The following is a 23,460-nucleotide window of genomic DNA, read 5'->3' as shown; positions in this document are numbered from 1 at the left end:
TTCAAAGCAGATGTTTATTATTTTGTTTGCAGGCGGTTACATAGGAACCGGTTGGTTGACATTCCTCAACAGTTGTTGGAAAAGTTAGTCAATCTGGAAACTATGTAAGTGAAGTGTACATACAAGTTCTGACGACCTTCTAATTATATACATTTTTAATGTATGACACAAACTCCATCCTAAGTGCAACAATTTATTGAAGTTCTTTTGTCTTCTTTTCTTCTACACTACATGTTTTGGCCATAGCTGTTACACTGCATGTAGTTTAAAATTTAAAACACCAGCTTTCTTAATTGTTCATTTCTCCTTTGTTGATAGGTCCCGATATATCAGAATCCCCTTGCTGATATCTGTCAGATATGTATAAAATCTTTGTTAATTTACATACGTCAATTTGATTTTTGAATTTTGGTATTTTTAAAATCTATAATTTAAATTCAAAATTTTTTTAAATTTTAAAATTTAAAATTCACAGGGATACCTGCTCTAGGTCTGCAGCACCGTTCAGGTATTATTCTGTGCAGGCTCCCTGTGTGCATGTCGCTGCTTATCTTTAATACACGCATTATTATTAAACTTTCACCATCATCTATACAGTTGAGATTCTACGATTTACATTGCTTTATATATACTTGTATTGAATGTCAGACGTACAGCACAATTATTATTTTACTTTTGGGATAAAAACTTTCTTTTGACATTGCATGTGTCCAGCAAAACAGGCTTCTGTATGGCAAGATTAATTTTCTTCAATTACAGTTAATGAAGATACAGCCAGAGCACCTAAATAACTTGGTAATATTTCTGTATCTAAAACATCTGTGGGGGTACATCATAAATTAAGTGGCCAACCTTATGGTAGAAAAGTCCTCTATACTCAACAAGATCTCCAGTATGGTAATTTTGGTTACAATTGCATTTTTAAAAGAGAAATCTGTAACTTTTTAAAATAGCATAAAAATCTGCATCACCATCTGATGACACACACTCAAAATGTTTTAGACACAGACTAATCATCTCATGCCTTTGACCCTTACATGAGAAGTGCTCCACAGCATTGAACAGTGCTATTCTTTTTCCTCCTCAGTGATTTATCAATGAACACACTACGACGCATACCTCAGGAACTGTTTCGATGCACTAGAAAGCTGACTGTGATCGACCTGTCAGGGAATTCCCTGGAGGATCTCCCAGAACAGATTTTTCAAGACTTAGTTCAATTGGAAGAACTGGATCTCTCTAACAACGCATTAATTTACATTCGGCCTGGTGTGTTTAAAGGTACTTATTATCTAGAGCTCCTCTACTGAAAATAGCTGAACACCCATGAAAATCTCAACACTTCACAAATAGCCATCAAGTAGATTTGCTCAGAAGAAGTGTGCATGGTTTACATTCGTGATGTACTTGGTTTATATCATAGCAGGAGATGGACTTTTCGAAAGAATAGGTTTCCTCAGTACCTCAAGATGAATGTCATAACATATGCAATGGCTTTTCACCACATTTTCCCAGTCACAATTCCTAATTATCACAGTGCACATCAACCAGAGTTCCAGAAATACAACTTAAATCCATTCACACTGTGTTCTTCTTGTTTACAGTCTGACAGGTGGCTACCAAAGCTTTGGGGAAACTTACTGTCTCTGTCTTTAGGGTATGTCACTCTAATGTCAGGTCACAACAGGAATCTGTACTGCCATGGAAACCTCAAAGCCCTCTGAATCAAAGGGTCAAGTTACTCAGTTCCTTCATCATTTTTGCTGAGGACCGAATGTTTTTTGAAATGCTGGTATCTGTTCTTTTTTAGTGTTACTGGGGTGGGACTAAGTCCCTTGTACTGCGGCCTATTGTACCAGCCCCAGATGATAAGTGAGGGTGATTGTGGAGCAATTGGTGGAATGAAGATTGGCAGGGGAAACCAAAGTACTCGGAGAAAACCTGTCCCAGCGCCACTTTGTCCACCACAAATCACACTTGACCAGATGCGGGATCGAACCAGGGCCTCCGCGGTGGGAAGCCAGCAACTAACCACTTGAGCTATGGAACGGCCCCATGCTGGTATCTAACTGCCAGACTACATGATGCCACAGCCCAGGAAACCACAATATAAATATTCACTGCTGTGAATATCTAAAATCTTACAAATTTATATCTATCAGCCACTTAGGAAATTCGCTTGCCATCTATCTAGAAATATGCTTCATAGAAATTATGTTAATATTTGTCACTGATCCCCATTAATTCACCTGAAGCGAGTGACAGACTGTATTTCTGGAGCCCTGATCCTAGGTGACATTACAAAATCCCTGAAGATAAATCATCATAAAATAACTAGAATACAATTGGAGAATACTTATATTTTGATATCTTCATATGGCAAGCTGTTATAATCTTTGTCATTTATGAGGTATTGCTACATACTAAAACAAAAGATATACATTTGCACAGATGCTTTATTACTTATTATGTTTGTCAAAGACAGATTGTTCATGTGGCTGATCATGTATTTACATGCTGCTAATTATGTTCATGGGGGGCAGGCATGAGGAAGCATAGTTGGTTGAGGCACTATGCTACAGGCCGGAAGGTCACAGGTTCAAATCCCAACGAGGTCATTGGATGTTTTTCAACTGACCTAATCCTTCCAGCCGCACTATGGCCCTGGGGTCGACTCAGCCTCTAACAGAAATGAGTACCAGGGATATTCTTGAGGGTAAAGGGCGGCCGGCGTGTAGGGCTGACAACCTTGCACCATCTATGAGCCAACTGTGTAGAAAATGTGGGACCTTCAACATCTAACAACCCTATGGGCTTCCACAGCCTGTCACAGGGATATATTTACTTTTTTTACTTTTATGTTCATTGGATATTTAGAGTCATTAATGTTACTATTCATGTACGTATCTTTTAGGAAACTTTGGAACCATACTTCTACTGCGACCTGTGTATAGTTAAATCAAGTTAATTTAACTTATTGCATTATTCTATAAGCGTAGATACCAAGTTGTTACATATTCTGACAAACTTGGTATGTTTCTTACTGATCTGACTGTACAATCATATACAATAAAAAACATCAATATATACCAACTTACTACATTATTTGGGCTGCAAGATGCACATCCAAATTTTAGAAGGGAAATTTTATGGAGAGAAAACTGCAAACATTTTAAGTATATTCAATTTTTAGGTTTTATGTAGCATCTTTCATGCAAAGAATTGCATTCTGTACTCCAAAAAATCTTGAAAAAATACAGAATGTCCAGGTGAAAGGTATCCAAAATAAAATAACTATATATCAGAAAGCATTTTTTCTACATATAGTGTTGCAGGTCATTGGGCTTAACCTGGTAGACAATGTTCATCACACAACCCCACAAGTATATCCAGTGCGGTTAAATCTGGCGACCTTGGAGGCCAAGTGATTGGTCCACCTCTGCCAACCCATCTCCCAGTCATTTCTCTGTTCAGGTGATTCCTAACATGGTGGAAGAAATTTGAAGGCGCATGCGCAAAGCCAGGCTTGAAAAAAGAAAACTTTCAGAGTTTTTCTCTCTGAAGACAGAAACCAGTAACATTTATGACAATTAGTGTTTCTGAGATATATATTATTTTTTTATTTTCCATACCTTTCATCTAGACACCCAATTTTTGCCCAAAATACTTAAGTGGATAATCTCGTCGAGTTCCTAATATTTGCATGCAAAATGTACTGCCAACTTGGACATAATTTTGTTTCATCATATCAACCAAATGTAGCCTCAGAGTACTCCATACTATACAGCAGAGTCCTCACAACTAATTAAAGCATTTTTATAGGTCTTTAGCATATTTGTATTTCCTCCTCTGTGTTAATACTGAAATGACAGTAAAGAAGCTCTTATTGTCATTTTTGATGATCAGAAGACCCTCTGTGGGAAAGTTTGATATTGATGACAGGAAGAGTTTCATTTGGGAATTTCAAACTCTTCGTGTATATACCTGTCCTCTTGGCTGTGCCATAGCTCAGGCGGTTAGTCATTGGCTTCCCATCGCGGTGGCCCAGGTTAAAACCCTGGTCAGGTCATATGGGATTTGTGGTGGACAAACTGGCATTGGGTCACATTTTCTCCAAGTATACGTACTTCAGTTTCTCCTGCCAACCTTCCTTCTACCAACTGCTCCACAATCACCATCATGCATCATTTGGGGCTAGTACAATAGGCCAATAGTGGCTGCAGTACCAAGTGGACTCAGTTCACCCCATTAATAATAATAATAATAATAATATAAATACTTATCCTCTTACTGTAGTCATATGCAGCAACTAGTAGCAAGTTTAGATGAGTGGTAACATGTTTGACTTATTTTTTTTTATTTGTTTCATTCTGGTCTGTCACACTAACAATATTATAAAGGATAAAACAATTCCATCCAGTGTGACTGTTGAAGTTTTTACTACTTCAATTCTTAACACCCTAACATGTTTTGGTCCCTATAGACCATCACCAGAGGGACATCGATATTCTTTGAAAACCACTAGTACAATTGGTGTTCTGATTGTTAAAATACATACACATACAATGTTTGTAATGCACAATATATAAAAAATCTAAAGTTAAAATTTTTAACTTAAATAACAAAAGTTTTTTAAAAACTTTAATATACCAAGATAGCCGCTGTAGTCGTGAAAACTTTAGATTTTGTATATATTATGCATTACAAACATTGTATGTGTATGTATGTATATTTTAACACTCAGAACACCTATGGTAATAGTGGTTTCCAAAGAGTATCAATGTCCCTCTAATGATGGTCTACAGGGACCAAAACATGCAAGGGTGTTAAGAATTGAAGTAGTAAAAACTTTTACAGTCACACTGGACGGAATTGTTTTATCCTTTATAATGTTTGACTTATGTTTGTGAAGATGGTTCAAATCCAGGCCACACCTGGCTATCCTGATCTATTTCATCCATTTCCTCAGACTGTGCAGGAAAATACCAGTACAGTATAACAAGTGCTCACTCATATATTCTTCTCAACTCATTAATCATATGCCACTTGACACTAACTCTGCACATGATACGCTTTTCTCAAATCATAATTTAACAACTGCATGAAAATAACTTTATTCTTCTGTATTTTCAGACTGGAAACCTCTTTCCAATGTCAAGGACCAACTGCATTATATCCTCTACCACTTATTCATCAGTCTCTTGGCTGTTCATCTCATCTTTTCCCTCTAGTTGCCGTTCCAGTACTTCTGCCTAACATTGTTTTAGTATTTAAAAATTGACTATGTCTGTAGGTTTGTATTGAAGTCATGACCTACATGATCCATTTACTCATTTGGGCAATCATATTAACGTCTTCCTTATAGGTCTGTATTCACTGAGACGCCTTCGCCTCCAGGACAATTTAATACAGGAGCTACCTGAAGTACTGGATGACTTGGAAGTTCTGGAGCAGCTCTCCTTACGAAAAAATCATCTGTCTTTTATCCCTCGAAAACTACTCAGCAATCTCAAACATCTGAAGCACCTGGACCTAACTAGCAATTGGATATCTTCAGTACATGTTCCCATCAGTAACATTAACATTCTAGATAACTAAACCAATTCTTATTACTGTGAGATCTCCAAACATATGACCAGTACCACAGTCAAACACAGGGGTAGATGAAGTTTCCATTCTGAAGACTAGTTGGTAACTCTTACATGTTCAGAATGCAGGAAGGAAATGACTAAGACAGACTAAACGTATCTGCAATAAAACTGTTAAAACTGAGTATAGTGTTCAATGGTTTTGAAACCATAAATAAATAAACAATAATCTCATAAATACATGCTTATTTCCTGACAACTTGATATCGACTGCAAATACACAGATGCATTTTAAAAACATGCTGTCAATCAACAATCGACACTCAATAAAATTAATTTGTCCTTAATTTGGCCTATTCTACCAGCCCCAGGTGAGGGTGATTGTGGAGCAATTGGTGGAATAGAGATTGGCAGTGGAAAGGGAAGTACTCTGAGAAAACCTGCCCCAGTGCCACTTTGTTCACCACAAATCCCACTTGACCAGGGCCACTGATCGAATCCGGGCCACGGTGGTGGGAAGCCAGTGGCTAAACGCTTGAGCTATGGCGCAACCCAAACAATTCCATTACTAACAGCATAAGTTCTTAAAGTCATTTAATGGTCCACCACCCTTCCACTCCATTAGACTGAAACATACTCACAGATTCATAGTGTGCTGTGTTGTCATTGCACACAAACTTTTCCAATGAACATTAAGGAAATGGCTATTTGAACCCAGTGCACCCACTCAAGGGTCAAAATTAAAAGATATATATATATATATAATTCTATAGGTACATATGTGGTAGGTTAGGAGGTTATTTGATACTTATGTACCAATTGCAGACATTAGTTGCCATCAATACAAATTTGGATTGGAAAAGTTTTTGTCACAGAATAACGACATTTATTATAACAATTTCTCCCATCCACAGCTTGATGGACAAGAATTCTCTGAACTCAGTGAGTTGGAAGAGTTGCACCTGAGCCAAAACTACCTGGAGAAACTACCAGATGGATTGTTCTTTCACATGAAAATGCTTAAAAAGCTATTCCTCTTCAACAACAACTTGGAATGTCTTGGCTCAAACATGCTGGAAGGTTTGGGCAACCTCTCCTCACTCTTGGTCAACAACAATCTACTCAGAAGTATTGAAGGCTCCGCCTTTTCTCATGTACCAAATCTTTTGAAACTGTGAGTTTAACTTACAACCAAATGATAATTTCAGTAATTATACCTACTAGTTTCCTTAATGATGTAAAGCTTAAGAACAAAGCCAACACAAAATATCTGTGTTGTTCCACAGAACTGTTGGCCACAAGGTTCCATATACTTGTCGCTGGTTTTCTAGCACAGGTCCTTACATTTAACGTATATATCTATCTTTGGCACTTCCAAACTTGAGGCAGAAGAAATACAGTAAAACCCCATTGTTATGTAAATGTCAGCAGAGAGAATAAAGACCCATATTTATCGACAACCCTCAGCTAACTTCCTTACTTACTCATGGAACTGAGCCCTTCTTGAGGAGCCACTAATTCTGCAGCTACTCAAGAATTTCTCACCATTTTATGGAACCAAAAGGTACATTACCATTTCCACGAGTCCTCCACTGGTCCCTATCCTAAGCCAGATCAATCCAATCCATACCATCCATCCTATCTCTCCAAAATCCATTTTAATATTGTCCACCCATCTACGCCTTTGTCTTCCCAGTGGTCTCTTTCCCACCAATATCCTATATGCATTCGTCTCCCTCAGTTGTGCTACCTGCCCTGCCCACCTCATCCTCCTTCACTTGATCATTCTAATTATACTTGGAGAAGAGTACAAGTTATGAAGCTCCTCATTATGCAGTTTTCTCCAACCTCCTGTCACTTCATCTCTCTTCGGCCCAAATATTCTCCTAACACCCTGTTCTCAAACACCCTCAGTCTATGTTCCTCCCTTAATGTCAGAGACCAAGTTTCACACCCATACAGAACCACAGGCAAAATTATAGTTTTGTATATTCTAATTTTTAGGTTTTTGGACAGCAGATGAGAAGACAAAAGGCAACCCTCAACATTCTGAGAAATTTCATGAGAAAACTTTCTTTACATGAACATTTTGTTTATATCAAATCTAATATCAAATTACAATGCTCACAGATTTCTTCATTCTCACCGTCATCTTCCCATATTTCCAACGTGCAATGTGCATTCCAATACTGGAGGACTTTTCCATAGCTTGTGTAGAGGAGCATCAGCATCTCTCTAGCAAATCACCAATCACATGCAGGGTCACATTACCCATTCAGAGCTACTGATTAGAAACAGTCATTTGAACCAAATTGTTTATGATCAAAAAATCATGGCAAAATTTGAAACAAAGCTGGTTACCAAGAACATAAGTGGATAATTTTTGGATACATGACTTGACTTGCAGTATATCTGAATCCACTGTACAGTGCCACATTATAATGATGTTTTACTGTATGTATCCTCAAAACAGTCAAGAACTGCTGACATGGTAATACACGCAAAAAAAAATATTCAGATATATTTTTATATCTGGATGCAAATGAGTAGGCGATATTAAAACTTGTGATGCTACAAGCCATTTATGTTTCTAAAGCAGTGTTTCTCAACTGCCGGGAAATGACCCAGTACTTGGCTCTGGCATCAATTATACTGGAACGTCTTATAGAAAAAACAATTTACCAGGCAGCGGTCTCACAAAGGTTAAGAGCTATTGCTCTAAATGATGTGTGAACAGCGAAGTACAGTGCCACCATTGTAAGTCTTGTGGCAAAGTGTTGGCATGCTCAAGACACTCCTGTCAAGTTGGGCAATGAAGTTTTGGGTTGCTTATGAAAGTGACAAACACATCAAAAATAAAACTTATTCAGATTACAGCAGATGCTGGAAAAGCTCTGTTCTTCTGCACACACTCCTGGCAACTCCATAAAAAATTTACATTCACGCCTTAAAATTCTCCTCTGAAACAGAGAAAACTTAAAACTTGAAATCCCAGTCTAATGTGCATGGCATATGAGAAATTTCTGAGCAGAATGTTCAAGCTGAGCACTGATTTCATCCATTCTCTCTTCAGCCAGCATACATTTTGATTCTCTCTCAACCAACCATTATTTACAATTCTACATATAACGTTTTTCAATGTACTCGTAGAACTGTACCATTATGAAATTTACACTGGAAACTTCTCCTTACTTTTCTAACAGAACCGCTTTTCACACAGGTATCATACATGAATACCCACTCCAATACGTAACTCTTACATGGTATTTCAACACAGGAAATAACAGAATGAAGTGAATGCTATCACGCATGTAAAGCACGGTAGCAAGGGCTAGGAATCAGTCAGCTTGCTTCATGGTACCTCTGGAACGCTCTTCTGGAGCAAAATTAACAGAAATCGCTATGTGCGTAGGATGTGGGTTTGGCAGTTCCATTAATTCTCTGAACCTCTGCAGACAGAGTTTATGGAAGAAGCATCTGACTCTTCCACCTGAGCAGCTCAACACTTTATGCGAAGTGCCAAGACGACTGCAACGTATAATTATATCACTTCCACCGATAGCTAAATCATTTTGATTATAGTGATAAACACATTAAAAAAATAGACTTTAAAGGACTCTGATGATAGTGTATGCTGTACAGAACTATAAGGTTTATTTTGGACTCTATCCATCATCTGGTATATATAAGATAAAAAACCACAACGTTTCGGAGACTGGATTTGTCTCCGTCCTCAGGTGGGTGTGATTGAGACTGGCTCTTTCTAACAGGCCAAACTGAGTAGGTCTATCTTGCCCCGTCCTCCTGAGGACAGAGACAGATCCAGTCTCCAAAACGTTGTGGTTTTTTGTCTTATGGACACGATGGATAGTCCAAAATAAACCTTATAGTTCTGTACATTAAAATAATGTTGAATAAATGTATCATACACTCATGGTCTACACACACAACAGAACAGGAAGAGCCACTCAGCAACACGGAATACACAAGCATGTATATGGCATTGCACATTGGATAGTAGAATCAGTAAATGGAAGCACAGCACTTTTCACCAACAATTTTAAACACCTGATGACAACAAATATAATTCGAAACATGTAATGTAATGTACAGAAACTTTTAAATAAGGTTAAAAAGACGCACTGTGTTATGTAAGAAACTTTTAAATAAGTTTAAGAAGGATGCACTACACATAAAACAGTGAATCAGTGACATTTGTTGAACAGTACCATACTAACATTAACTTTATAGAAATAGAACATAATGCAGACTTACAAGTTCTTAATAGTACATTCTATTGGACTACACTAACAATAAATTCATGTAACATGTAATGTGTGTTCTGGCTTCAGGCACGTGGACAGCAACAAACTTCAATTTATCTCTGCTGGATCATTGGACTTCATTCCAAAACTCAGGACTCTCACACTGGCAAAAAATCCATGGCACTGTGACTGCTCTATTCTCTACCTTGCAACGTAAGTCTATAAAATTAATCACTGAAGCTTATGAATCAGTATTACATCAACTGTCAAGTTTATTTATAACACTGATGTTAGCAATAGCTAATTGACAGATAAAATTATGGAAAACAAACAGCAGAATCAGAAGACATAAACTATTCACAATCATGTTTCATCACAAATTTCACTTCTAATGAAATACTGTACTCTCACAATTATATTTCACAAGGACATACTACTGCAGAATGCTCTTAGAAATATGATAAGCAAAGCAAACATACTCCAGGAAAGAGAATGAAGCTTCCTAGGTCAGATTACAGCAGCAGAATGCATTCATATTTTATCTCTCCATGGTCTTTGCTGTAGCATGATGTGCACTCTCTGCTTCCCTATTTAAACTGAACAAATTAAAAAAAATACCAATTAGTTAAGAGTTTTCTGAAGCCAAAATAGCACACATAAATTCTGCAAAAATCCGCTGCATGTTCATATCTGGCATCACGATGCTTTGGCATGATCCAAATGACATTCCATCTCCGTGCGGATAGTGACACACTTCTTGATTTGTACCATATATTCATCTATTTTGCTTGTATTTGGACATCATTAGCAACAATCAGCATCACTGACAGATGCCCCTCCACTTCTGAAATTCAAAATCCCATCAAAATTTTGAGTTCTGCACACTGTTTTGTCTTTCAAGTGAAGTTTTTTTTGTCATACAATTAAAACCATACAATCCTCATAATCTTTCCTTATAAAACGACTGCACATATGCAGAAAGTCTTCAATGTGGAACATGATATTGTCACATATTTAGGCATGTGACTACAGACGAGGTACGAACTGGTGACTGGATTAATTGACCGCTTGTATCCATCACTCGTAACTACACTTTACAGATCACAGACACACACAGACTAGTACTCTCAGTCTATTACAATCTCCAATAGCCGTGTCCTAGCAATGGCCTCTACCGAGGGAGATTATTCAGCTTCCCGTGCTCAGGTCCTCTTGTCAACTGACAAGTGGGTCCCAGGCTGGCAGCCATTTCACAACTTCCTACTCTTCTTTCCTCAGGCTGACTTTCAACTGACAATTGACAACTGAGCTCTCTCACTCACCAACCAGCTACTTCACATTACTTCAATCAGCTAAACTGCTGACAACCCAACTCCAGATCTCAACTAACCCTGCTTATACGTAACATTTCGGCACAAACCACATAAAAAAACACTGTTTCCATTGTTATAATACAATAATACCTCAACTGCTGCATGCATATCCATTGCCATGGGAACCTGTTTACTGAGCAATTGCCTAGTAACTGCAAGGGACATTGTCGACGTGTTCACTGGCCATTAAGCAACACATGTTCCTTCTCATGGTCAGGCACAGCAATGAGACTGCATGTTACAATATACACATCCTCCTGCCTGTGAGATTACACATCAAAGCTAAATGATGAGATTCCACAGCTGTTTCCAAAGTTTCTCTGGAGACTGAATATACTTCTTGCTATACTCTCAGACAAATTATCAGCTGTATGAGGATTAGCGCTGAATCCCTGAGACAGGAAAAAGTCGGATGGGTTTAAATCTGGTAACAAAGATGGCCACGCAAATCTTCACCATGAATATGAGAAAATATGTTGACAAGCACCTTGTTTGCACACATTTCCTTCAGAACATACAAAATAGTACTGGCAGTTTGAGGCCTCAAATCATCTTGCTGAAGCCATGCCTTACTTATCAAAATAAACATGGAAAACCATGAAAGATGAAAGTTCCAAATATGGCAATATTTGAAAATGCACACCACATTCATTGACTGTGTAACAAATTTTCAGTGAAAATCTCTGGACTTCGTGAAGACTGCTAATGTGCATTCCATTTGTTTACATGGACACCTAAATGAAAACAGGCTTCATCTGAAAAACATAAAAAAGTAAAGTTATCCCTGTGCTTAATTAATTTGGTACTATGCCATGAACATGTATGGGGGAGTGGATTTCTAGCTCCACCATTCTTAACTTCACCACTAGACAGGAGTGAGTGGTCACTTTCATGACCCTGCCACTTTACCCCTGGGTAAACAGGCCACATTACCCATTGTACAGGACGCTATGTATGAATTCTTAAATCAAATAACAATGTATGGTGAATCAGGAAAGGTATGACAAAATTTCTACATTGTATTTTTAGATGGTTACGTGAAAATAAGCACAAAGTCTGGGACTCAAACCCTACATGTCATGGACCTGGAGATCTTGGTGGACAGCATATTGAAGAGATGGCATTTGATGATCTCTGCAATGGACAATGGGCAAGCATGACCAAGTTAAGTCCACGTTTACCCATAATGTGAGCTTATCTCTGCAAAATAATATGAATGTTATTAAGTGTTAATAGAGACATTACTATGACTTGTATTTGCTACTTTTATTACCAGTAAGTTTCTATTTCACATTAGGCAACAAAATATTAAAGTAAAACCCACCACAGATATAATCTTTTCTTCTGAAGATTAATGGATCAAATATTAGAACTATGCTGTAAATTACATAATTTTCTAGAATTAAAACCATGAGAAATTAATGAGTAGATGAAGAGGTTCAGTCTCTGGAAACACAGTACACAGCAAAACCACAAATCGAAAATAAAGTTCTTCTAAATAATCAGAGATGGGGAAACTCCAAACATGCTATTGGTGCTCCATTCTCCATAATTCATAAGTTTCCACTGTTCTATTAATACGTCCTTCAACAAAGATTCAGTGGATTATAAAATCAGGTAAGCAAAACACTTTGCCTCATGGGTATGATTCTCATCGCTAAGTTGAGTCTGCTAATGAGTCAACAAGTTTAATACAAAGCATATATTCTTTTAAATTTTCATTTCATTTTAACACTATGGAATACAGAATTACCAACAACAGAAATCTCCTAAAATAAACAGTCCTAACTGTGATGCAGGAAATAAATTAAGAAGTGGTATTTCTAGTTTACATTCCTTGTTAGTTACAAGAGAAATGAAAGCATAATTCATCTTCTTATAGGCTGCCTCCAATGACACGCATCAAGTTGGATAATTTTCATAAAACCAAAATGTAAAAAAGAATTTAATTAAAAACATGGATGTATGTATATGTAATATATTAATAGCTGTTTACTATGTTTAGAAGTTGTTCAATAAATGATGGTACAACTGATATAGAGAACAAGAAATTCTCAATGGAACTCATAAATCCCAATTTCCTATTCCACAGATTTCTAGTCCTACAGATCTATTCCTATTACCACAGTTACGATACTTTATTTAATTTTTTTATAACTCATTAAGTACAGATTCTACCTACATTACATCAGATACAACCACAAAGCTTCACATTGTCACCATGATTTTAACTGTTGACTTATGATATTTCATATAGAATGATCTACGTATATCCATGGAAATTTTAGACACCTAGCTTCAACAGTTTATTAGTTTGTGCCATCAGACTGAAAGCTGAATAAAATTTTCATACAGCATGAATATTATTATTTTACATTTTTATAAAGGAGGAAAGAATTGCATTTTTTTTTTAAGATCTATTGCCACACATCATATCAGGACCCTACAATTAAGTAGCTTGTTTCATTCACACACGTTTCTGTGTCCATCATACTATTAGTGACTGCAGAAAATGAAAAGGCACAGCACTGGAGTAGCCTCCATAGGCACAATATTCATACCAAACTATAAACTGCTCAAAAGCCGAAACTATGGGCATAGATATATACAGACAGCATGGTGATCTCATACGATCAGTTCTTTCCATAAGAAAGAAAAGTGTCAAAAAATGTATAGGCACTGAATTTGGAAAAATACAGTATACTTTGTGTGTATATAGCTCAATGTCCCCAAGGCTATACACAACTGTGCAGAGAGGTCATAACACTAAATCAGTTTCATAAAATTGACACACTCAGATAACATTGCTTAATAATGTTCTGGTATTGTCCTTATCCCTGGGTAACGTCAGTCAAATAAAAGTGAAGTGCAGAACTCAAGACTGAAACATGTTTGACTGCATGTGTTAGAGTTTGTAAAAAAGACATCACGTTTTCAGATATTAAACAAGATTTTTAACGTGATTTGGTAGTGAAGTGGTGAATCAACTTCTTAAGAGAGAAAATGTTTGAGACAGATTCAAGATAAAGTTGTAGCAAAAGACAATTATTTTGTCAAATATTATATTTAAGCATCCTGTTACACTCACACAATATATGAGACAAACTCCATCTTAAGTGCAACAATTTAATTGTAGTTCTTCCTTCTTTCCTTCCTCCACGCTACATGTTTCGGCCCTATATACACCTGATGATGGCCATTTAGGGCCGAAACATGTAGTGTAGAGGAAGGAAAGAAGGAAGAACTACAATTAAATTGTTGCACTTAAGATGGAGTTTGTCTCATATATTCTGTCGAATGTTTGGCCAGATCAATATTCCAGAGAAATAATATCCTCACATAAAGCATCATATGGACTGAATATATCTACATTCACAATGCAATAATTTGTGAAAAAGTTCTAACTTTCTAACTCCTAACAAGTACTTGTAAATGAATTTAAAGACAGGGACACACAAACACACACACACACACATATATATATATAGGGAGAATATCAAATTTCAGTGAAAGAATTTTCTCTGCAGTTCATCATTATGTAATATTACCAGACAAAAAGTGTTAATATGAGCAATATCTGCAGCAGACATTACTAAAATTAGTAAAAGCCACAATACAATGAAGAACTGCAGCAACACAGTTTGCACATGATGATATTGGCAGGAGTTCCCACTGAAGTCATCACTGGTCCTTACTTCTTTTGTGACGATGCTATTACACAAGAATTTTTTAATGTGCAGTTTATCGTACTGAGTTCTCATCTGGTCACTGGCGAGTTTTTGTATTCATCACTTACAGGGAAAGTTGTCCTTGTGCTTAACTAATTAAACAACATGCCATGAAGGCATATGGAGGAGTGGACGTACAGATCCATATTTTCTTGACCTAAGCACTAGTTCAAGGTGAGTGGTCAGGTTCACGCACCAGCCGCTTTATCCCCCAGGGAAAGAGCCCCCGGTACACCTTTGACAGGAGGCTGGATGGGCCTCATAACCATTCTGGACAAAACAGAGAAGAGAAAATTCTTGACCCTATCAAGATTTGAACGCCAACCTGTTGTCCAGCCCTCAGCCAGTCGCTATACCAACTGTGCTACCACAGCTCCCATTATTCTTTCCTTAGAGTAAAATATAATTTTAATAATACTGTAATTTTAGGAGAATTCAATTTGATCATTATAGAAGAGCATCGAACCCACATAATGCAGAAAAACTGGGTGCAACCAACCATAACTTAGGATATTACCACCCAGGTGCTCATGAGATCTGCATCCAATGGAACTCACAAAGATATAATTGTTTACTAAGGATAGAATATTTGCCAAATAGTATTTTTCATTCGGAATAATACAAATTTCTGACCATGTAACACTCATACACTTTCAACTTCCTTTACAGGAGTGTCTGCAACCATTTGGTACACCTATTAAGTTTGCTGAGACCGCCTGACCATCTATTCGTGTACATGGAACTCTAGAACCAAAGAATCCATTTTCATGAAATATGATAACAGGAAAATTTACCAAAAAGATTGTCAAGCCATTTTAATTTTCATTCAGATTGGACATGTTGGACAGTCGCAATTACATGCAAGTATAATTTCAAACTTGCATTCAAGGTCAACCATGGACTCCAAAACACAACCACATTTATGAAAAAGCAAAAGAAAACCTTTATTGAGTTACACTGTGTCAAAAGTAGATTTGTTTTATTCTTTTAACATACCTCTCTATTACAACATAACTCTAAAGCATACATTAATTTACACATTTAGGTTTCATTTAGTGTATTTTAAAACTGAAGCCTTAATACAAATTATTTCTTCCTTAGCTGGCCTATACACTTTTCATTTTTCACTAGTTTGAATATAATCACCTAATCACCTAATAGTCAATAGATGCACCTCAGTTTAATATTGTTTTACTACAAAGAATCTTCAAAAAGTTCCCACACTTTTATATTTTTCGAAGAAAACAGAAATAGTGGGAGGGGTGATGGGGTATTGTAGGGTGTCATGGTGGCAAGGCAAGCCTGTTAACCTTGCAGTTAGTGTGACAGTTCCTATGAAGCAGTGAACATGGCAGCAAAACTTGAGAATTGCACCAAGGAGGAGCAACGATCTGTGATCAGTAGGTGTACCATTTGGATTAATTCATCAGCACATGTGTGCTCTTTCTCACATAGTCATGTATATGTGGACTGAAATGTTTAAAAATGGCCATACGACCATGACTAATGCAGAGTGCTCTGGGTCATCTAACCACAACTACAGCAACGCAGGATGAAGGAAGAGCCATGGAACTGAATCTTCAAAACAGAAGAATGATGGTCGACAAAACTGCAAAACAACTGAATATAAATAATGGGTCTATCTGTTCTGTGGTGCATAATAACCTCAGTTCCATGAAGTGTGTGCCAGGTGAGTACCTAAGGAACTGAGAGATGAGCAGAAGCGCATGTGCTTAGGCATTTGTTCGTGCCATTTGGCTCATTTATTGCAAAGGTGACAACTTTCTGCAATAGATCATCACAGGTGATGAAACCTGGGCTCATCACTATCAACCAATAACCAAGTGGAAGAGCATGCAGTGGAAGCATCCGTCATCACCCGTTGCAAGAAATTCAAGATGCAACCATCAGCAGGCAAGTTGATGTTGACCATCTTCTGGGATTCTCAAGGGCCTATACTTGAGATCTACCTGGTATGTAGAACGACTGTTGCAAGTGCAACTTATTTTAACATGCTACAGGGAGAGCTGAAGTCTGCAATCGACTCTAAAAAAAGAGGGAGATTGTTAGAAGGCATCCTGTTGTTGCACAACAATGCCTATCCCCATATGCAGCCCACACATTGGAAACCCTCAGGAAATTGAAGTGGGAAGTCATGAAATACCCAGCTCACAGTCCAGGTTTTGCACCATCTGACTGTCACCTTTTGGACCACTTAAAGGAGCTCTAGGAGGAAGAAGATTTCAACATTACAAGAACGCAAAAAACAAGGTCCATCAGCAGCTACATGCACAACCAAAGACTTTCTATTATGATGACATTAAGAAATTTACAGGGCACTGGGAAAATGTGTTGAAAAGGAGAGTCAATATGTAGAAATACGATGTATTTTGTTTTTGTAATCATCAATAAAATAGGGTTGTAAAATAAAAAGTTCAAAAATTTTTTGAAGATCCTGTGTATATAGTAAGAGTTCATTATAATCTTATTTCATTTATGATTCCTTCTACTGGATATGCCTGTTGAGTGTATATTACATACTTTTACAAACTTGTTTACTTTTGTATAACTATAATTATAATCAACTGGAGCACTGGGGCCTGTAGAACATCAAGCTTGAGGCCTTCAAGCTACAACCATGAGACATTAACTACTGCCCGCACGCACACACACACACACACACACACGCCCATATATAAACACAAGAAATTGATAATTCAAGACATCATATTACAGCAAACCCCCCGAAATTTAAAAATTTATGCAGGAGTCATAAATGGACCAGAAAGGATTAAGGACAAATTACTTTTAATCCTGCAATATCCTCCAGGTTGGGGGTTGAGCATGGGAACCAACACCCACACCCCAAAACATCTTTACTAACTTAGATCCTACCCTCATTTGTGATACTTTTATACAATACATTTCCATCTACAATACAACTTATTGTCCCTTTTCCTTCTCAACATGCTTCAGCCATACACAGCCACAATGAGGTGTCTCCAATTCGCTACAATTGTTACAATGTATGGTATGTCCAACTTCTCGTATCACACGTGAATGCAGTTATCTCTTAATTTTAAAGAAATTGTCCTTAATTAAAATCAATAAAACAGTTAAAATTTGATTAATATTTTGATATTTTGCTTGGGGTTGTCATCCATTCATCCAAACATTTTTTGAGGTCTCCTTGTTTGGATTTATTCATGCATCTGTGATAAATGAACCAACCAACAATTATTTGTTAAAGAAGAAACTGGTACAAAATTAAAAAAAGTAAAAATCCCTCATCTTAGAATCAATTTTAGTCATATCACGTCCGCTTCTGCAACACACCTTTGAGAAATAACACCGACTGTAGCTTTCGCCACATGATTTACATCTGATTTTATGTGCAGAATATGGCTCAACATGATTATTGCATCTACTGAAATTCTTGAATAATCCATAAGTCTGCTTACAACAATTCCTGCACTCATGCACTTTTCCTTGTTCACTTGACCTCTTTAACTCTGCTTCACAGACTTTGCTTCTGCATTTAGTATGAATCATTCGGGTATGTAAATCTAGATCAGATGGATATGAAAATGTTTTAATACAGAACTGACATCCATATATTCTCCTTGTTCTTACAGCTTTCCTGGTGCAAGCAGACATTTCTTCAGACTTATCTATGAAAGAATCAGAAGTATTATTCTGATTCACATATAAATTCTGAAGATGCATAGGTACGTCACACTTGGTCGATATCGGATCTCTCTGCTGCTGAATGTATGAACCCATACTGCAAAAAAATAAGTTATGATTTTATTTCAAAATTCTTCTCAGGCATGCATCACATGTATGCATAACAACTGACACACTATATACCTCATCATTTAAGTCCCAAATTATTCACCAGATTTTAAATAAATCTTGTAGTATGGGCCCTAATAAACATGATTCTGGTCTACATCAGCAAATTAGAATACCAACACTATTTGAAGAGTTAATGTGTTATTTGCCTTCAATATCCCTCAATGCAGCTCCAGAAATATGCTTGCTTGTTCACCATATGAAAGTTAATGCAAACCAATGGTGAAAACAGTTTTATTTTTTATCTAAATGCATTAACATTTACTAAACAAACAACTTATCAACTGTGAGATGTATAAAACAAATTAAAAATATATTATTTTTACTACTTGATATTAAAAGTTGAGCTTTCAATGATATTTACATAACATACCCTGCAAGACCACAGGCAAGTAAGTTACTGTCTTGAAATTCTGTATTTCGTTATCCTGTTGCAATTGTTTAACTTAACGCCCATGTATTTATCGTCCATCAATATTGCAACACTTGTTTATTCACCACTTAATCTTAATTTTAGTTTAATGTTTTACACTTTGACACGACATGTTTCGGCCCCAAATGGCCATCTTCAGGTGTCTTGATATGTTGCAAATATTGTATTAAATTATGTTAAAACTGCTACACTGTGTTAGTCCGTGACAAAATCACATGCTGTAATTCTCTTTTCAAGGTAAAACAAGATAAAATCCATTAAAATTTCTATTAAACCCAAGTTATTTTGGTGCATTCTATTTCATCTCACAAGGGGTGTCATCCATTGTTCATAAATGCATGCCTGTCCTGGGTGTTTTGTTGCAGCAGCTTGCCCTTCACGCTCATAGCCTACTTTTCAGTTATGTCTGCAATCTGTAATTTATAAGATCCCTAGGTTAATACTGTTTTCTAATTGTTTGCTATTGTTATTATGTTATGTTTGTTTACTTTATACTCACATGCCCCTGGTTTGCATGTTTCCTCCACAGCCTGTGGTGTTGTCTTTACTAGTTGGATGCAGTGTGTTTGTTCATGTATTTATATGCCCTGGTTGTGAGGAGTGGAGAGAGTGGAGTGTGTCAAAGTGTAAAGTGTTACACTAAAATTAAGATTAAGTGGTGAATAAACAAGTGTTGCAATATTAATGGATGATAAATACATGGACGTTACTGTCTTGAAGTTGCATTTTGGGAACTCTGTTCTTTCATGTCAAAATATGGTTGTTTAAATGAAATCTATTTAGTGCACTGCTGAAAAATATGACCAGTCAAAGGTGACCTCATGGTTGTGTGTATGAAACACTAGCAATTATTGAGAGGATGGATGCATTAGAGCAAATGGAACAGTGTAACACAGTTACATGATGGCATTCCAGACACAGAATTTGACCAAACAGAATGTATTATTCACTTCTCTCAAGGACTACGACATCACAATCAACACACAACACTACCATGAAACCTAACCCCCCAAGACCTTCATACCAACATCATGCAAAATGGTTCCAGCATGCTCATGATGGGTGTAATCATGCTGCAAAATAATGTACATTTGCATGTGGTCTGTACAGTTCAGTACACTGCACCCCATGCACAAGCTGGCATTGGACTATCCCCCATACAGCCCAGACATCTCATCATGTGACTTCCATGTGTTCTACCCCCTTGAAGGAAGCACTAATGGGCTAGATTCAAGTTAACCGTCATTTCGGAGGAATGTATTGCCTCCATCTTCAGGGTAAAGACAAGAAGAAATCCATGAGCAGGTGCAACAGACTGAGTCCAGTCGAGTAAACCNGAACAGATGAGAGGCTTCCATGACTTGCCGAGACAAAACCCCACCTCTCTGTTCATATTGTTGGGATGGAGGTCAATCTCAATGGCCTCCCTAATGACTCGATCTCAAGATATCTTCTTCGAAATGTCTTGAGACTCTTATGGCCAGTTCTATGAACAAACCGATGGTGTGGTGATGGGCTCGCCACTGCCGCCGGTCATCATGAACTTATATATGGAGAACTTCGAGGAGAGGGCACTTGGCTTGGCTCTGCACAAGCCCCGCTGCTGGTTTGGCTACGTAGACGACACCATCATCTGGCCACGTGGGCCCGACAAGCTTAAGGACTTCCTGAACCACCTAAATTGCATCCACCAGTGCATTCGGTTCACAATGGAGACTGAAATTGAGAGCCACCTCCCCTTCCTGGATATAGATATTTACAGGAGACCCGACAGTTCTCTGGGCCATACAGTGTACCACAAATCCACCCATACAAACCTCTACCTTAACACTATGTCCCACCACCACCCTTCCAACAAGCAAGCTGTACTTTCCACATTGGTGTACAGGGCTTGAGCTCTATGCGACCAAGACAGCCTACATGCGGAGTTGGTGCTCCTGGGGGACATTTTCAGGCAGAGCAAATATAACAACTGGCAGATCCACAGAGTTCTCAACCATCGGCTGAACATCAGTTGACCCGACAATAAACTGGGCTCAGTTGCCTTCCTGCCCTATGTCGGGACTACATTCAACTGTATCAGCATAGTCTGTCCCAGAACAACATCAAATCAGTGGGCCTGCCTCCAAAGAAATTATCTAGTTTCCTCCAGCTGGTCAAAGATAGTCTGCGACTAAGGACACCGGGTGTATACAGAATCCCCTGCAAGTGCAGCAAGGTCTGTATTGGGCAGACGGGCCGTTCTGTGGACATGAGGTTCAAGGAGCAGCAGCAGCACATCCGTCTCAAACATCTAGATAAGTCAGCTGTGCCTGAACACAGCATCGACTTGGAACACCGCATTCAGCTTCAGAATACCTCCATCCTCACCACAAAGACCCAATATATGGATCGCATCATTAGGGGGGCCATTGAGATTGAACTCCATCAGGACAATATGAACAGAGAGGTGGGGTTTTGTCTCAGCAAGTCATGGAAGCCTCTCATCTGTTCTCTCAAGAAACCTCCAGGACTTGATGCCAGATCCACAAGGCCATGCAGGTCCGTGCCCGACTTGCTTCGCAACCCCCAAGCTTCAGGGTTAATGCCCTCCATTTAACCTTGCCTTTTCTCACCCCCCCCCACACATACTCTATACCTGCTGTGGCCTGTTACCTGCTGGCCCACCTCCCCAGACCCTTCCCCTCCACCCTCTCTACTGATTCCCCATGTAGCCCCTCTCACTTCGCTTCCTACTCTTATACAGCTGGGTTTACTCGACTGGACTCAGTCTGTTGCACCTGCTCACACTGGTTTGCTCACGGATTTCTTCTTGTCTTGAGGCGATACGTTCTCCGAAACATCAGTTAACAGAAGATCTACACGGTGCCACATCCCAGAAGACTGCTTTCTTCAGTCACCACTGTGAAAACCTCAAATCTTACACAATCCCTGAATATGCTTCATTTGAACAAGTCTCAGATTTACAAAAGGCTAACACTTTAGTTGTGTATGTCAGCAAGGCTGATAGCAGTTATGAAGAGGCACAAACAATAGCAATAATAAACAGCAGTGGAAAATGTGCTTGAATTTCTATCGTATTACAGCGCCCACCTTGGACAAAAGAAAAAAAAAACATGCTCACAGTGTACTTCTAAATAGCAGTACCACTTAGTCACATTGTTCTGTCAAGTTTAGTGTCCTGTAATGATGATAAGTATAACAATTTCCTTTTCAAATTTCAACCAGATTTCTGCTAGTTTCACGTAAAAGTTGCAGAACTGTGTGCTAAATATTTCTTACCTAGGACTCAAAAAATACAACCTAAATTTAACCCTTCAAAGCCCAGTGGTTCTATATGTACCACCTGTTTTAATATACTAAAACTCTGCATTCTGTCCACAGAGCGTATCTGTGTGTTTCGCATAGTTGCTCATAATAATTGTTGATTGTTTACCTAAACAGCATTAACCAGCTGATCTTTGCAGTGGATATGTAATGTGTTTTTATGAGGCACAAACTAAATCCTTATGTATATGGTTTAGAAAAATCTCAGCCTTTATGGCAGTGGAGGTGCACGACTCCTGAGTTGTGAGACAGCAAAATATGTTCATTAGTCCCATGTGACTTGGAACTAAGAATGACTGTGCTAGTGAGGACCAGCAGCAATTTATCCAGCCCTCAACCTTTAAGGAATTAAAACTTAACTGAAGGAGGTGATTTCCTAGGTCTTTGTGATCAAACAAGTTCATATAAACATGTGTCAGACTTTGGACGGTTACGGTGTTATGACCGTTTTTTCATTCCCGTACACTCCCTCGTGTGAACCGCGTCTGTCAGCTGGCCAGTCGCTATTTTTAGCCAGCTACAGACAGAGTGCTCTCATTATCTCGACACTTGAGATGTACCTAAAGTGGGGAGGGTTGGTATGTCCAGCGCGGTTCACAACCAAGCGGCAGCCTATGTTGCGGCCGGCGGTGGCATTTTCAAAAATCAGCTTTAAGTACCAATAAATTCAAATTAAAGGTAATTTCACGAAGTTAACTTTACATTCATACTTTAAATGTATCATGTATTATGCTGGTTTATTATTTTGTTCCGTTTATTGTCAGTAATCATTACCTTCTATTCTGAGTTTAAAACAGTCATAACTCCGTAACTGTCCAAAATCGGACACATGTTTATATGAACTTTTTTGATTACAAAGACCTAGGAAATCACCTCCTGCAGTTATGCCCT

The 23,460-nt window shown here is 38.0% G+C and overlaps 2 protein-coding genes across 3 annotated transcripts in view; one reads left to right on the top strand and one right to left on the bottom strand.

Moving 5' to 3' along the window:
- LOC111874321 (leucine-rich repeat-containing protein 15) overlaps window positions 1-15,776 on the top strand; it is a 40,443-nt gene extending 24,667 nt beyond the window's left edge. The window contains exons 6-12 of the mRNA XM_023869714.2: window positions 33-104; window positions 1,088-1,281; window positions 5,366-5,556; window positions 6,503-6,762; window positions 9,941-10,066; window positions 12,256-12,414; window positions 15,624-15,776. Coding sequence (XP_023725482.1) covers window positions 33-104; window positions 1,088-1,281; window positions 5,366-5,556; window positions 6,503-6,762; window positions 9,941-10,066; window positions 12,256-12,414; window positions 15,624-15,702 — 1,081 coding nt within the window. The 3' untranslated portion in view covers window positions 15,703-15,776. The remainder of the gene's footprint in view (window positions 1-32; window positions 105-1,087; window positions 1,282-5,365; window positions 5,557-6,502; window positions 6,763-9,940; window positions 10,067-12,255; window positions 12,415-15,623) is intronic.
- Window positions 15,777-15,916: 140 nt separating this feature from the next.
- The window catches only part of LOC111874322 (zinc finger protein 471-like), an 11,693-nt gene continuing 4,149 nt past the window's right edge, over window positions 15,917-23,460 (bottom strand). For both annotated transcript variants that reach the window (XM_023869716.2, XM_023869715.2), the window contains exon 3: window positions 15,917-18,738. In XM_023869716.2, coding sequence (XP_023725484.1) covers window positions 18,222-18,738 — 517 coding nt within the window. In that variant the 3' untranslated portion in view covers window positions 15,917-18,221. The remainder of the gene's footprint in view (window positions 18,739-23,460) is intronic.

This window comes from Cryptotermes secundus, unplaced genomic scaffold, assembly GCF_002891405.2.
Source record: "Cryptotermes secundus unplaced genomic scaffold, Csec_1.0 scaffold2323, whole genome shotgun sequence".
NCBI lineage: Eukaryota > Metazoa > Arthropoda > Insecta > Blattodea > Kalotermitidae > Cryptotermes > Cryptotermes secundus.
This window is presented reverse-complemented; position numbering and strand designations above follow the sequence as displayed.